This window comes from Oryx dammah, unplaced genomic scaffold (assembly GCF_014754425.2).
Source record: "Oryx dammah isolate SB20612 unplaced genomic scaffold, SCBI_Odam_1.1 HiC_scaffold_13, whole genome shotgun sequence".
Lineage (NCBI taxonomy): Eukaryota > Metazoa > Chordata > Mammalia > Artiodactyla > Bovidae > Oryx > Oryx dammah.
The window spans coordinates 28068502-28086640 of NW_024070197.1; the positions used below are offsets into that span (position 1 = coordinate 28068502).

The 18139-nt window shown below is 32.0% G+C and overlaps 1 protein-coding gene across 7 annotated transcripts in view; it reads right to left on the reverse strand.

Moving 5' to 3' along the window:
* The window catches only part of NFAT5 (nuclear factor of activated T cells 5), a 117955-nt gene that overhangs the window by 42994 nt on the left and 56822 nt on the right, over positions 1 to 18139 (reverse strand). For 3 of the 7 annotated variants that reach the window (XM_040253218.1, XM_040253217.1, XM_040253219.1), the window contains 2 exons: positions 15429 to 15554; positions 3495 to 4053 (listed from right to left, as the gene is read on the reverse strand). In XM_040253218.1, the coding sequence (XP_040109152.1) occupies positions 3495 to 4053; positions 15429 to 15554 (685 nt within the window). Of the gene's footprint in view, positions 1 to 1750; positions 2857 to 3494; positions 4054 to 4504; positions 11387 to 15428; positions 15555 to 18139 lie in introns of those variants that run through there. The other 4 variants (XM_040253221.1, XM_040253220.1, XM_040253222.1 and 1 more) reach the window with 3 other exon arrangements.

The following is an 18139-nucleotide window of genomic DNA, read 5'->3' on the forward strand; positions in this document are numbered from 1 at the left end:
AAAGGGACAGAAGAATGGAGGGAAGGGATGCAAAGGAATGCAGTCAGACTGACTGAGAAAAAGGGTTCTGAGGGGGAAGTACTTTGCTCAGGCTTCTTCATATTCCTTTAAACCTTGCACAATTCCCAAAACAAAAGATACTTAAAAAGTATTTGCTGATGAAGGCAAACTTGTTGATAAAGTTTGACACAATTAAGTCAAAGATTACCTGTATAAGAAATTTAAAAGGCCCTGGAAGAAAAAATTCTATGAACAAAAGTATGGAATCAAAGTCAAAACAAAGGGCAATAAATTCTATTCTTTCATTATTCTGGGTAGAAACTCAAATCTTTGCAGTGAGTACAGTATTTTGCATATTAAATTCTATAGTGATACTATTTTTTAATCATTTGAAAAATCAAAGCAGGGACTCCTCTGGAGTCCAGTGGTTAAGACTGTGCTCCCAGTGCAGGGGGTGAGGGTTTAATCCCTGGTTGAGGAACAAAGATCCCACATGCTGCACAGTGTGGTCAAAAAAATTTTTTTTAATTTAAAAATCAAAGCAAAAATATTCACTCAAACCATATAAAAACATCCCCAAATATGCACTGAAAGGGACTAAAAGAAATTAGTTGTATTCCTTTACTAGATTATAGATTATTTCTTATCTATTTTTCTGCATTTTTCAAATGTTTATAACTAATATCTATTAACTTTACAATGAAAAGTAGAAGACTTTTAGTCTGAAATATAAGAAAACTGTAGCACATCATTAATTTGGCAAGATATGGCTTTTGTATTTACTTATGCTAGCCAAAGCAATATTTATGAGGATAAATAAGATACTAAGCTTGATTATTTCACTAAAACATTTCATTTGGGATGAAAACTATTAAGTTAATGAAGTATACACATTATGGTTTAAAGAACAACACAGGTAATCTGTTTCTGAAATGATACTTTTAAAAGCCCTTAAGACTAACTTTATTCTCTAGGTTTAAATGTAAAAATGGAATGCACACATATTTAGATATCAAGCTGTGTAAAACAGAACATCAACTAATTATTAGAAAAGTATTCATTCAAATTACTAATTTTTACTGCATTATGGCTTAAGGAAAAAATAAGAAAATAGCAGCTATTTGTATGGGATTTTACTTTTAAATTAACTATCTAAAAAGAAAATCCACTATCTTCCATATTCCATTCAGAAGTCTTAAAATGACACTTTAATTCCTTTGTGCTGCACATCATTCTGGTTGCCTGTCACAAAAATAATTTTTACTACAAAATGCCTAAAACAGTTTCACATAAATCATATCTTAATTTCTAGGAATATCTAGAAGAGACACTGGGCTACTGATTCTCAGGATATTTAGGTGAAGAATTTAAGGAAAATATGGAATGCTTAAATGACTGAGTAGTTTTTTAAAAATAGTTTTGTTTTCTTAGCAAATTCTTTCATTTAACATTTTAATTATACAAAATGCTATTTCCATCTTGAAGATAAATAAAAACTGCTGTACCAAAATATTTGAGTGTATTTTCTATAATGTAGCTTTATATAAACTGAAATTTTATGGCAAAATTTCTTTCATTTTCTAACATCTATGAACTTTTTTTTGAGATCCTCTTAACAATTGTTTCCAAAGATCTAATTTTTTTATATTTACATATGGTTTTATCCTTTCCTCAATATAGTTCTTATAAATTCAAAGTTTAAACTTCTTCCATCATTTTCATAGGCTAGTGTCAAATGTTTTTCCATTACCTAAGAAGCTGGACATTTCTTCTGCTGCTTGATGAGTTTCTGTTCCATGAATTATTTCATGAGAGATTTTGTCTTGACAAATGTTATTATACTTTCCCTGGGTAACCTCAAATCATTTCTAAGATATATCTATCATACAAAAGCAGAAGCAGAAAAGATGTGTCAAGATATCTTTTAATAGCAACTGCAAATCATGTGTGTTGACTAACTGTTAAGTCAAAATTTTATTTGTTCTTCATCTGAACTTTAACATTTTTTCAGTATAAAAATGAAAATCTCTCTTATGGAACTTAAAAAAAACCCACTTCTCCACAGAAGCCCAAATAAACACATACCTGTATTTAACGATAGACACATATGAACCTTTTATATCTATGCTACTATGTTTCAGAGCATTATTCTGCAGGTAATAGTTCTACAAAATGTCCTACAATTGTTAGGACTCTGCTAACAGCAATACTTTTGGAAAGGGTATATAAATATTTTTTAGGTAATTTCTTAACCTGAACTTTATAAAAATGAAAAATATTTAAATGGGCATTTTTATTTAACTACATCACCCCAAAGGAGTTATGGGCATTTTTTATTTAACTTCATCACCCCAAAGGAGTTTTAGATCAGAGAAGAGAAGAGAGTAGTATAGAAAAATCATTGCTTAAATGGTAGATATTACTTTTAAAATATACTGAGAAAATATTTAAGGACAAGTTTAAGAAACACTAAAGATATTCTCTGTAACTCTCAATCAGATTTTTATCTAAAAATCCACCAATTATGTAATCAAATAATGAACCAATCAAAAGCATCTCCATCATATTCTGTGACAACCTAAACTTGTAGGAGATCCTGGTCAACTAAAAGACCATCCAAAAAAAGTAATCTCTCAAGATCCAGTAAGTTAAACTTTATCAAACTACATTGAATATACTGTAGGAAAATATAATCAGAAGTCTAGCAATTAAATGTTACAATGAAAGTATCAAAGGAATTAGAAACTTAAGTCGCAGGATTCTGTACTTTAAGAAGTGAACATACTGTAATATAGCTACTGAAATATATTAAGTATGTGTTGTAAACTGGCAGAAATGAATGAAAATTCAAAATAGGTACCGTGATTCTGTTCTATTACCCTTTAAATACATAACCCAGAATCACAGAAAAAAAGTGATATATTTATTTATAAAGAAATCAACTGGCAAAATATATTAAACAAAAAGCTTAAAATAAATACATGAATCTAAATTGAGACTCAAACTATCAATTTAGTTTTTTGTTTTCATCAAATAAAAGGAAAATTATTTCATCAAATAAAAATGGAAATAAACTGAATTATATGGGGGAGACAATGTGAAAGATGAAACAAATTAGCCCTCTGTAAAAGTCTATTTTAGCTAGAGCCATAACATTACTAGCTATCTCAATGAGTAAAAATCTTTTAAAAATCTTTTAAAGTATAAATTCATCTGAAATTTAAGTTATTTCTTAAACAGATTATTTTCATTTTTTACTACTTAATCATACCCTTACCAAGATACCTACTGGCAAAATCTGCTGGTATTTTATTATCTTCTCTTGTGAAACCTGATCATTTTAAGTTAAAATTTTCATGTTATATCAATGATAAAATTAGTATTCTTTGCTTTAGATGCAAACTTGAGCTAAGCATTTAAGAAAAATGAGGAATGACTTATTTTTTTGTTTTGCATAATGGTGAGAGAACTTTAAAAAAAATGTGAATACCAACCCATTTCCTGCTTTTGAGTTGCCTTTGTTGTCCGTGGTAAGCTGAGAAAGCACATAGTGAGGTGCTTTGGCACTGTCGGCATCAAATATATCCATATTAGATTCTTCACAATCTCGTCGTTTGACCCCCGGCCTCTGCTTTGGATTTCGTTTTCGTGATTTACGAGGTACCTCAGTGTTATCATTGTAGGAACTGGTGCTCATGTTACTGAAGTTGGAGGGGGAATCCTCCATCCACATACTGCAGCTCTGCTCAGATTCCAATCCACACCCCTCATCCTGGCAGGACATCCGACTGTTATCCAGCAAGTCCTCAGGTGGTGGTGAGATGTACAAGACTGTGTGCCTCTTCGGTGTTGATGGATGCTGCTGAACTGTGTTACTGGTTAACTGCTTTTCACTTACCCCTCGGTTACTTACCCCCAAGGCTGAGGAGCAGCTCTCGACTTGCATAGCCTTGCTGTCGGTGACTGAGGTAGAATAAATGGTAGGGCTGGAAGAGGTGGTAAAGGAGCTGCAAGCACCGCCCATGGAGGAAGAGGAGGGAGCTGAAGAAGCATCTGCAGTGTACAATTTAAGAGTAAATACACTATACATGTTTCAACCTACGCTGGCTAGCAGTCCCAATGAAAAGTGATTTGTGAACTGATTGTTTTCCCCATAATGAATAGTTGGAATTTGGTTAAGTTTTAGAATATAAATGCTTCAAGCAATACAAGGCCTAAAAAAGCACAATTTTAAAAAAATGCCAAAATAGCATTATTTTACTTGTTATAATTGATAGATTTTTAAAAATCTAATTTAATGTTTTAAGCTGTAAAGCAAGAATAAAACTTTTATTGCCTCAGCTGGATATTTCTATTGAATTTTAATCATTTAAAATAATAAAAAAAAAAACCCAATATGAAATATATGCTTGTGGTCCACATTCAATGCCAATTAAATAATTCATTATAGAATTTGAAAAGTGGGACTGTGCTTAGCCACAAAATATTAAAATAAGTTTCTAACCTATGAAGCAGAGAACTACAGGTCATTTTTAATGCAGACACTCCCTGCTTCAGAGGCAAATCCTGGAATAAAAATATGAGAAAATAAATGAGAAAAGAGCTGCTGATTATTCCAGATATCAATTATAAAATGAGAAATAAATAAAAAAATATATAATCAACTGAATTGGAGGCAAAATGGAACTGGTACCGTAACTATGATTATTTTAAAATCTAGAAGAATAAAAATGAAAAAGGTTTGATTTGGAACAGGCTGGGCTGCAGAAGATAAGCAAGTTAACTACAGAGGGTCTCCAGAAGTTAGAAGTGGCAGTTCAAAACCATGATCTCTAATAATACCATCCTTTGTGGCAGAATGAAAAACAGAGGAAGGACTTATTTATGGATGGATTTTTCTTGTAAAATACTTGGTTAGACATTCAGCACTTGGTTACCACTGTCCATTTACTCTCTTTTTAAAAGGTCTACTTGATTTTAACTACTAAGGGAATTTCTTCAAGTGAGTAAACAGTAAATTTTACTGACTGAAGTCTAATGAAAAAGAGTTGAACAGAAAAAAAAAAAATCTCTGGAGAGAATCAGAATTATTAATAGTTCTTATAAAAAGGTTTTTCATAAAATCATTTCCCTTACCTATGCCTAACCGAAAAAGTGGAAAGCAGATCTTTTCAAAATGTGTGGCCACTAGCAGATCAGTTCATTGAAAAATACAACTACTAAACCCTTTAACAACATAATCTATGGAAGCACACTTATGTTACAGTTGGAAGTTATCAGTCCTATACAATTTTATCTTGTATAAGATACAGAAGGGTTTATAATCATAAACATATACAAAAATGAAAATAGGCAACATGTGACAACTAAAAATGTTTAAATTGAAATTAATTTTTATCTATAGCATGTATGCTACTGTTTTAAAGTGGCATGATAAAATTTAAAACTGTGATGTGCAGTTACTCGAATTCCAACATCCACATTAATTATGTAAAGAGTGAAATGTAAGAATGCCAATGTTTAGATAATCAAAAGCCAAGTGCCAAAGATCTACTTTTAAATTGAAAAAATGCACCAAAACACTCAAATCACTGAAAGAACTAAATTCACCCACAGTTTTTCACTGCTATCAAGGCTGAAGAATACTGTTACTAATATTAGCCATAAATAATGTAATCTACATAATGCCACATGGAAAGATTTTTCTCAACTACCATGAGTTAAGGCACTTAAAGCAATTAGATGATACCAGTTCCATTTTCCAGTTTGTATCCTTGTCAAATGCAGTAATTGAAATTGGAAAAATTCAGTCACTTTAAACTGCATTCCAATTTAAAGAAAAAATTTATCAATTTTGTATCATGCATTAATGCAATGTTTTCTTAGTAAATAAATATTTTAAAAGATTTGTAAAAACTACAAAATTCTAGATACTAATGTCAGTGACAGTTTAGGAGCTGATTTGTAGCCACTTTGGGTTTAAATAACAAGGTTTTCCTTATTTTTTTGAAAAATATGACAGAATTCATTTTAGAAAAGATAAAAAAGGTATTATGTCTAACATTCCTCCATCTGTTCCAACTATTGGCAAAAAAGAAACTACATGTTGTTGTATGTATGAGCCTATGTTCATTATTTTCAGAGAAATACAAGTATGCAGCATGCAGTATTTGCAGTGGAACACACAAAGCATGCAACATGAATGCTGTGAACTTGTATTTCTAAAAAAACTTTTTTTCCCACCCACTCTTTGAATCTAGGTACCATGCAAATGAGAACGCAGAATACGAACATCTCAGGGATCCCTGTCCATGAAAGACGGAAAGTTAGGTAAAATGTAATCATGAACTCAAAAGTAAGTTATATGATATTTATGAATTTAATATGCAAGATATAATCTAGCATTGCTCTTTAAAAGCATGCGTGATTAAATCTTGTAAGTCTTATTTAAAAATCATGGTTATAAAACCCAATTGATACACCTGTACATAAATATCTGTTCTGGGACAGGTATGCCAAACTGTGATATCATACCCTACAGAAGTTAAAATATTCTCTATATTTTCCATGGACATCTAACACACATTCTGAATATTATACCTGCAGTTTCCTGGATATACTTATTAAATTAAAAAGTTCATGAGCACAATACTATTAAAGCTGAAAACATAAACTGTCAAAAGACAGTAGCAAGCATCCTTTAATTTTTTTAATTATTTTTTAAAGGTTACCTCAGTTCGATCCTAAATTACTAAAGTTCTATTTATTTTAAGAACATAATGAATATAAGACAATTTTGTGAACTATAAAACTCTTCACAATAGTATCACTGTTTCTCTGATGCTGATGAAGATGGTGTATAAAACCCTTCACAAAAGCATGTTACATTTTGGTTAGGAAAACATCACCTAAGTGCATTAATAATGCCAGGTGAGGTGGTAAAGTAAGGGATAAGAACTATGGGCCCCTAGAAAGCATGGACAACATCCTTCTCATCTTAAGACTCCTCAGACACGTAACATACTATGACTTTAATATAGTAAAAATTCTACTTTTTAATTAAACTGATTTATGGGAAGGTCAGTATTTCTTATGTATGCTGAGTTACATTAAACTGGTAAATAAATGTACCGATGTTTAAAAAAAACAGATTTAATACTCAAAATGCTTAGACTGTACCTTGCTATAGCAACATTATCTGCTAGAGGGAAAGTTTGGAAGTAACTTAAAAGAGTTTAGAGGTAACTTACCTACTATTTCTACAAAAATGTGCTAAGAATCTTCTTTCTTAAAACATAAGTCAAGTGACTTACTTCTGCGCATGCATGCTCAGTCGTGTATGACTCTTTGCAACCCTATGGACTGTAGCCTGTCAGGGTCTCTGTCTATGGAATTTCTCAGGCAAGAATACTGGAGTGGGTTGCCATTTCCTCCTCCAGGGGCTCTTCCTGACCCAGGGACTGAACCCACATCTACTGCAGGTGGATTCTTTACCACTGAGCCACCTGGGAAGCCCCTACATACTTGTGTATTAATCCATAAATTTACTAAAAAATTTAGCAAATTCTTAATATTATCTATTAAAAATAAATGCATAAAATAATAGCAAGAACATTTTATATTTCAAATCTGTAGATGAAGAGCCAAGGATACAGAATGCCAACTGTAAAGTAACACATGGATTTTTGACTGTGCTAAGGGACAGCACCCCTACTCACTTCAACCCTCTGTCATTCAAGGGTCAACTATATTATTAATTTGTTTGGAAAGATGAAAATAGAGTTTTAAATGATACTACATAGAGAAACCTATGTATACTTTTCACAGTTTGCTTTAAATTACATTTTAAAATTGAGAACTATTAGTTCTAGATTTGTAAACAAGAAATTAAATTATCACATCATTTCAGTGCTTTAAATACCATAAAAAAGAGATGATACTTTGTGGACCTAACTAAACTTTTTATAGAAAGCTATGAAATTAGAAACATTCTTTAAAGACCTCAAAAGAAACAAATACCTTTCACTGATTTTAAAAAATATTAACAGAAATGACATTTAACTAAGCTTCCAAGATAAAAATGTGGTCCCTAGTATTTAAATATGTACTTATATTTTATAATTTTTAAAACATCAGTGCAAAATCAGTTGAGTTTCCTTAAAAAAAAAAAAAAAGCCATAAAAATTTACAAGTGTGCTAAGTGAACCAATAGTGGAACGGGAAGGAATAAACAAGACTCTTCAGAAAATAGTAATAAAAAACAACACAGGTTATCTGGAAACCACTTCTGGTCTAAAACACTTACTGTTCAGCCTAAGTTATTCTTTTTAAGTATTTCATTTTTCTTACTGGTAACAATGACTTCAAATCTAAATATTTTGTTTGATAAAAGTCACCAAATATAAGAACATATTTTCAGATCAAAGAAGAAAGATATTGACAGAAAAAATTTTATAAGGCCAACATTCATGTTGCCAAGGGATTGAAAAATCTAGAACACACAAAGTGGCTGCAAACCTGCTTTGTCAACACCTTACATGCCAACCTTCGTTTTCTACTTTTCTTCTTCTTCTTCTTAAAATATTAACGTAAAGTATAAAACTTTACATAAAGCTTTAGTTTCAATCAGTATCAATTCACTATTTAGAAACAAAAAAAGAAAGGAAGGAAGGAAGAAAGAAAGAAAGAAAAAAAGACTTATGAAGAAGTCTGAAAACGAGACCGACCTATACCCTGGGTGAGATTGGATGGGTTAAGTGTCTCTGGCACTATTTGTCTTCACTATTGACAGACACTGTCACACAACCCACCACACGATGCCTGTCTCTGAATGGCGAAGCTAGAATGCAAGTTAAGTGTATTAATAGAAAAAACAACTAGCATCCCAGCATATAAAATAAGCAATCCAGATTACTTTACCAAAAAACAAAAATAAAAACAAAACAGAAAAAAAAACCAAAACCCCAAAATTGTAGTGTCTATCATTTAATTTACATGTTTAAAACAGTTTCAATTTCTCATTTGTACTTTTCCCACCCAACATAAATTTATATGTTACAATAAGCAATGTTTTAAAACAAACTTTAAAAAATTAAATTATTAATACCCAAATAAATGCATATGGGAAAATTACTTATTCAAAATTTTTGTTAACTCATATTCACCAATTTGCTCTTTTGTTTACTAATGCAATCTAATCCATAAGCCAGAATGCTTTAAGTGTTTTTAAACAGTTCTCTTACCCAAATTTCCTTAAAGAGCAGAAAATGTTATGTTCTGACAAATACACAAAAGCAGAAAAAAAAAAAAAAAAACACTGCATTTTTACAGCAAAAGAGTATTTTCACTTCTCAGGCCAGCTTCCAAACACTTCTTCATACCCCTCCCCCACAAAGTTACTAATGTATACTTAAAAAAAATTTTTTTTAATTAAAAAAAAAATTTTGCTTGTGCCACACAGCATGTGGAATCTTAGTTCCAAACTAGGGATCGAACCCATGTCTCTGCATTGGAAGCTTGGCATCTTACCACTGAACTGCCAGAGAAGTTCTAATTTATACTTTTAAATTAGATATGCTACTGTGCATAAAATGCTTTATCCCAGTGGCTCTATTTTGTAAAAAATTAGCTCTACTGCTGAAACTGAAAGGTTTGTTACTGATTTACTACAGACCATCCTTTTCTCCTCCAGTTCATCAAATTGCCAGTCAGAATTCTAATACTATACAATAACTACTCTCCCACTTTTAATCTGAATTCTCCTAAAATAATTATTTTTACCTTGTCTGAGTGCCATTAATAAATATATTCACATAATATTTATTAAATAATCTTTATTGAAAAATAAAATGCTTACAACATTTGTAAGTGTCCTGACACTTAGAGCAATGTTTTTAAAATATATATTTTGTCCTATTCAATCCTAAGTATATAAGCACAGGGTAAAACAGGTACTAAGTACACATTATACAATTTGTTTTTTAAATCTTCTCTGAAGAGACAGATGCCTTCTGTCATTCAGTGATTTAAATACTACTAGGTCGGACACGACTGAGCGACTTCAGTTTCACTTTTCTCTTTCATGCACTGGAGAAGGCAATGGCACCCTACTCCAGTACTCTTGCCTGGAAAATCCCATGGACAGAGGAGCCTGGTAGGCTGCCATCTATGGGGTCGCACAGAGTCGGACACGACTGAAGTGACTTAGCAGCAGCAGCAGGTAGCATCAATCGTTGATATTATCCTCACCCTCAAATAATTTAAACACAATAGGGAATAACTATACTAGCTGACAACTGTATTTGTTGTTGTCAAAGACCCCAGGAAGAACAGGTTTAAAAAAAAATAGACAGCAATCGTACTACCTGAAAGGTAATGTTTACTTGAAGACAAAAAGAGAGATTACCACCACAGTAACTTAAGGACTGGAGAGAAAAAGCAGTTCTGAGGGATGCTATTTGAAGGTCACTTCAATGCTTTATCATATAATACATTTTAAAATAGTTTAGATTAAATAATAAAAGCACTCCTGCCAACACCAGTCCAATGTCTTTACACTTCTTTTTTTAGAAGTGACAAAAAAAGGAAAAGAAACTTAAGTATTTAGAACGGTTTTACACCTGGATCTGGATCAGAGTGTATATTAGATCCAACTGTAGATAAAACGTCTAGACAAAAACCAAAAGCAATAAATTGCTTTACTAAAAAGTTGTGGTAATCGATCACTCAACTTTATCATTTAAATTTTTTAAAAAGTGGGAAGAGCATTCTAGGAAGAATATTTAATCAGTCAAATTTGCAGAATCATCTCACTGGGAAATGTCTGTTCTCCCTATGATTCATCATCCTTCATCCATGTTTTTTGATTTACAAACGTTCCTAGTGAGAGAGTGTCAACATTAAAGACTTGAGAGAGTGTCAACATTAAAGACTAACTCAGAGAGGAAATCCCACGGCCCACGTGTTGTCTGATACACAAAACTCCAAAATAATGTAAAAAACAGAGTAAGAATGGAAAGAAAGAAGCAAAACAATGCTTAAAAACTTGTTTTTATAAAAATAAGATCTATTTGTAAAAACCTTACTAACAAATGAAAGGAGAAATCCATGTGGGAGGGAGGTCAATGTACATCTAAACATTATTAATCATCAAGCAACATTAAGTATCTATCTTCTTAATAGCCTTAAAAAAGTTGTCATTACTGTCCAGTTACAGGGGTAATATGAAAAATTTACTGAATTTCCACAAGATTCTGTCTATATGACAGAAATGATAAGATAGCAATCAGATTCATATTAGTTCTTTATGATTCCAAAGCTCAAGCTGATTTTACTGTACTTCACATATAGGAAAGAAAAATAATGTCACAGAAATAGGTGAAGTCTCTTGTCACTCTAGTACAGTTGGAGTGTCTTTATATAACTTAATTACTATTATTTATATAACTAAGTATTATAAAAGTTATGGTAATACCTTTTGCTTATTATCAATCTTATCGGTAACATAAAAAAGTAAGCCCACTTCTGTACATTAACTTATTAATGTGAAATTCTACAAAACACAGGGAAAAAAGAAACTGTGTCTATTTGATATATATATTTTGTTTATGAATGGTTGAGAATCTGTGCAGTTTCAAAATGCTATTTCTAAAACTCGGGTGACACAAAAATGTGCTTATTGTATCAGAAAATGAATAAATCACAACATTTATAAAAGCTGCTAAAAATTAAGAGGACAAAAAAGGTAAATATTTAGGGAATAAATCATTAATAAGCCTTGTGTACTTTCTGTCAATTAAAATTTACAATATGGACAGTCTCCCAAATTGGTAACTGTTTCTGAATTAACCATTACGGTTCAAGTCTGCTGATGCTTTTTTCACTCTAATAATGCAGATGTTAGTAAACATCTATACATAGGTCCATACACAGATATTTCTGTATATATAAATGTATGTATTTATATGGAATTTTAAAAGACAGAATGAGGAGTAGTTTTAAAACCTACTTGGCAACATGTTTGTAACTGACTTCCTTTTGGAAATGGTCCAGTTTTCTAAGAAAAGTAGGAATTGATCATATGGAATAACCAAGATCAATTCACCTTTCAGTTTACAACAATATCTAAATAAAGCTGTTATTTAAGAAAAATACCTGCCATGTCTCTTTAAAACCCCTAAATTCTAATGTGACTATTTTAGTTCTTCTTAGTAATTCTTACTAATATATTTTAGTGTCTTATAACCTACACTATGGGGAGCTTCCCTGGTGGCTCAGAGGTTAAAGCGTTTGCCAGCAATGCGGGAGACCAGGGTTTGATCCCTGGGTCGGGAAGAGTCCCCTGGAGAAGGAAATGGCAACTCACTCCAGTATTCTTGCCTGGAGAATCCCATGGACAGAGGATTGTGGACTACAGTCCACGGGGTCACAAAGAGTCAGACATGACAAAGAAACAACAAAAAATATCCTTTCACAACTTGCATTTTTTATCTACTCCTTGCACAACTCCTTATTTTGCCAAAATAATAATTTCATATGGATAACTTTCTGTTAGAAAAATGGCCTCTGTCTTAATTACCAAAAACCTACAATATCTTCAGGAAGTCTGTACTTTAAAACTTTTATATATTCACATATTGAATCTCAAACTACTAAGAAACTTTCTAGTGGGATAAAAACAGATTTTTTAAAAAATGGTTTAAAATACAAATTCCAGACTGCTGATATTCAACTACACCTCCAGACTGTGACACCTGGCCCTCTGGAGAGGGGGGACATTGTGAGGAAGGAAGCCCTCTTTCCCCTACTCCCAATCCAGGGTCTTACCAGACTAAAGATAATATAAATGACAGTATTAAAAGTGTGTATAGAGTAGAGACAGAAAAGGAGGTTTCAGAGACATTCTTTTCCCCAATATTCTGGATTGTGGATTAGCAGCATCATGTTTACTCAATCCTTCAGAAATACGTAAAGGGAAAAAAATATAGCTTGGCGAATCTGAGAAACACATTTTTAATAATAATTTAAAATGTACATGAATATCTATATGCCCAGTCTCTAAATTTTAAAATTTAAATTGATTCAGAATTTGTGAAACACAAACCTTTATGGCAGAACTAGAAGTCTGTTCCCACCAGGCCCTCATATCTGATAGCAGCCAATCCAGCTCCTTCAAAACTCTGAAGAATTAACTACATCAAGAGTCATCATTTTTATGCATTTCATATTAAAACAGCAAATGCTATAGATTAAAAAATAAATCACAAAAGTCTAAATTAATGTTTCTTTCCCTAAATATCTAGTCTTTTGGCCAGGAAACACTGAGTAACTGGTAATTTACTCCAAAACTCTTTTTGACATTTATGTCACTAAGGATATATTAATACGCCAAATTTTTAAAAAGCAACTCTAAATATACATACTAACTGAACTCCCTACAATAATTATTCTGCAATTTAAGCTCTCTTACCTATAATGTTATATGATGAGGGCTCTACCAATAAGACACTAGAATTCTAGAATGAGTCTATGTTGGTTAAAAGTAAGTATGTGTGAAAAAAAATAACAAATGGGTTTTAAATCACAGAAACTTTCTGTGTGTGAATATATGAAAATTGTCAAGGTCACCTCCTTACTCTTCACAAACTTACAATGTCAATAACTGCTTGATCTAATAAAAGACTATTCAGAATATTTCCTAGTTAATTCTCACTTTCATGATTTTTCAACTCAAAGCCTTCATTCTAATTTATCTGGAGAGGATTATGGCGGGAGAGAGGGAGGAAGGATCAACATTCCATCAGTGACTCAAATTCAAAAACTTTCAATATTTATATATAAAAACTTCTAAAACTGAGTTTGGTATTATTTAAAAGGAAGTGTTGTTCTTTTTCCAAATCTAGCTAACATTTTTCAGCTTTTAAAAGGAACTGGATCTACTGTCAACAGATGTTAAAAAGCACAGAAGAAACAGACTTTTAGTTCTATACAGATTCAAAATGGCTTTAAAAAAAAAATCTCAAAAGATACAAAAGAAATCAGTTAGTCAATTTCTACCTGTGGATTTAAAGTGAAATATTTCATTTAAATTTTTAAAAAATATTTTATTATCTGATACTATTTTAAAACTAAATACTTATATTCCAGAAAAAAATATTCAGTGCCTATAAAATGAAACCAGGTCATCTTTACAATTCAATTACTAAAAAGTTCACAATTAAATCCACAGAATCCGTTAGAAAATGTCTGGCAACACATGAACAGTGAGCAGGGCTGGTATGTTTCTTGGCCATGGTTAAAGTTTTCCTGCCCTCAACCAGGAAGGCTGCAGATTACACTGTACAGCTCAGGGGAAATATTGGTACACAAAGTGACTGGACTTAGGTTAATGCAAATAAGAAAAATACCCAAAGTTCTACTTCAGTACCAATATCCTCATTTAAACCACAACCTTCCACTTCACTGTTCTCTTTGAAACAAAAATAATTTACTGAGAACAATCCTCTGATGGATTTTAAGTACCATTTTAAAAGATGAAAAGTATCATATTGGGCAAGAAACCTCTAATTAGTAAGAGACAGATAAAGCTTCAGAGTATGTACATATAATTTTCTAACTTTTTTAAAAAAGCCAAACACACTTAGTAATCTGCAAACCCAACTAAAAAAGAATTACAGTTGGGCAATCCAGTATTATTGAAAGTATTCTTATTATTTATCATAATCAAGACATTTTCCTATTAATTTATCTGTCAATCTTTTCTTTTAATTCAGTAAAAATTTGAACCAATTTTATATAATTATAAAGTGTATGATTTGAGAGCTGATTAAAAATAAACTTGATAAATTTCAAACATTACTTTCCATACTTTTTCACTGATATAAAAAAGTATCTTTATATAAACATTACATTCAAATCTTCCATTACTTTTGATTATATTTAAAATAAGTGTAGGGTCACACATGTTTTTAAATGTAGGGAAAAGATTATAGTAACACGCAACAAACCAAAAAAAAACTTGGTGCTTGAGTCCTTTTTTAGATTACACGAAATAAAACATTTTCCCTTTGGAGCAAACTTTCAAAAATAACTGTTTTATAGACTCAAATGTAATTTTCTATCCACAGCTTGCTATTCAATAACTTTATTATGTGCAGTCAACCAAAGAGCTTTAAACTCACTCCCATAGTTGAAGATAAGATCCATTCTGGGAGATGGCACTAACAGATGTGCCAATGTGAAATTTTAAGAAATAATAAATGTATAAGAGTATTTTATAGAAAATTTTTAATGTTAGAAATATATATGTATTTTAAAATCTCCTGAAACAAACCCTCAAATCACACTCTTTAATACAAATTTTGCCAGCACTGTTCATGTTGACCAGATAATGCTTTAGTTTTCTTTAAAAAGTAAAATGAAATGCATACCAGCAGCAACTACAGCTGGAGGAGGCGAGCCTGCCTCACCACCACTTGTCTGACTCATTGATGCTACAGATGTTTCCCTAGATGGAGGTAACTGTAACTCCTTTGGGAGAAGATCATAGACAGATTCTGTTGGGAGAAAGAGAAAAAATTTTTGAGCACAAAATTAATGTCTTTCCACTCACAAGAATTATATTATTCATACACACACACACTAAATTTCATGTAATTACTGTTATAAAAATTATTAGCAAACATTTTTCTTTTATTATAATTTTAGTGAACTGCACAATGAACTTTCCATTCATTCTGAGTCCCATTTTCTTCTTGGCTTTTCCTTTCATGCTGATGATATACAGAAAAAGTTACCAAAATTTTTAAACCATATAAAACTAGGCAGTAGAGATGTCAAATAACCCAAGATGCTCCAATATCTTTCTTTGTTTAAAAAAAAAAGTATTATTTATCATCCTTTACATGTAAGATGGCATGTACTAGTGTATATCAGCTATAAATTGCCTTTTTCAAACAGACCATTAGTCTACTCCTGCTCTTTTATCCAGCACTTTCATCAAATATTTTAATTTGCTTTCATATTGAATTTTTCCCTCCTAAAGACACTAAAAAGAGGAATGTTATGACTCAAGGAACTACTTCTTACTCTGAGGTATCTCCAACTCAAGAAAGGCACAAGCATAGGATTCTCTGAAATGAAAAAGCATAAATGCCTTTATTAGACTATGATTAGTTTTCCCAGATTAAAGAATACTGTATATCTTTTAAATATATTTAATAATTGTCCATAAAATCAAATTTATATCTACTATTCAAAAATTATTTTATAATTATTGTTACATGCATTTAGGACAGAAATAATAATCAAAATATCCTCTAAAGATAGTAGAATCAATGTTGGAAAAATCTTCAGAAGACCAATTAGAATCCTATGTTCATTTTCTAAAGAATCAAGGCACAGAGTTTAAGGGACTTGCCTAGTACTCCAAGAAAAGCAACATTTCAACAATCAAGGAAGATTATTATTTGTACTAAGTAATTAAAAAAAATAAAAGTAGCAATAGAAGACATTTTATTCTCGGTAGCAAATAATATTGCTAGTTAACTGTTTACTGAATTCAAAAATATTTTGATCCTCCCAGTTAAAATATGTAGCCTGAATTTCACACAGATATGAATAAGAAAGAATATCATGAAGGAAAGCTAAAATTAGAAGTTGTAGTATTAAGTGATCTTTGTTCACAATAAAGAATCAACTGAAAATTTTCTTTTGAAAAACTATTACCTAACACTTGAAATTTTCATCTTCAAAGCATCTGACAAATTTTACATCTTTCTGAACGTAACAAAAATTTTCAGCTTGTTAAACCATTGCTAAAAGCCTTAAGTGTTATTTCTAGAAGGTATTGTAGGTCTTCATAGAACCATTCAACTTCAGCTTCTTCAGCATTACTGGTCAGGGCATAGACTTGGATTACTGTGATACTGAATGGTTTGCCTTGGAAATGAACAGAGATCATTCTTTTTTGAGATTGCACCCAAGTATTGCATTTTGGACTATCATGGCTACTCCATTTCTTCTAAAAGATTCTTGCCCACAGTAGTAGATATAATGATCATCTGATGTCCAAAAAAGATGTCCTTTTCATTATAGGGGACTGGAATGCAAAAATAGGAGGTCAAGAAATACCTGGAATAACAGGCAAATTTGGTCTTGGCATACAGAATGAAGCAGAGCAATGGCTAATAGAGTTTTGCCAAGAGAACGCACTGGTCACAGCAAACACCCTCTTCCAACAACACAAGAGAAGACTCTACACATGGACATCACCAGATAGTCAATACCAAAATCAGACTGATTATATTCTTTGCAGCCAAAGATGGAGAAGCTCTACACAGTCAGCAAAAACAAAACCGGGAGCTGACTGTGGCTCAGATCATGAACTCCTTATTGCCAAATTCAGACTTAAATTGAAGAAAGTAGGGAAACCCCTAGATCATTCAAGTATGACCTAAATAAAATCCCTTACGATTATACAGTGGAAGTGACAAAAAGATTCAAGGGATTAGATCTGATAGACAGAGTGCCTGAGGAACTATGGATGGAGGTTTGTGACACTGTACAGGAGGCAATGATCAAGACCATCCCCAGGAAAAAGAAATGCAAAAAGGCAAAATGGTTGTTTGAGGAGGCCTTACAAATAGCTGTGAAAACAAGAGAAGCAAATGGCAAAGGAAAGATACACCCATTTGAATGCAGAGTTCCAAAAAATACCAAGGAGAGATAAGAAAGCCTTCCTCAGAGATCAATGCAAAGAAATAGAGGAAAACAATAGGATGGGAAAGACTAGAGATCTCTTTAAGAAAATTAGAGATAATAAGGGTACATTCCATGCAAAGATGGGCACAATAAAGGACAGAAATGGTATGGACCTAACAGAAGCAGAAGAGAGTAAGAGGAGGTGGCAAGAATACACAGAAGAACTATTTAAAAAAAGATCTTCATGACCCAGATAATCATGATGGTATGATTACTCACCTAGAGCCAGACATCCCGGAATGTGAAGTCAAGTGGGCCTTAGGAAGCATCACTACACACAATGCTAGTGGAGCTGATGGAAGTCCAGTTGAGCTATATTTCAAATCCTAAAAGATGATGCTGTGAAAGTGCTGCACTCAAGATGCCAGCAAATTTGGAA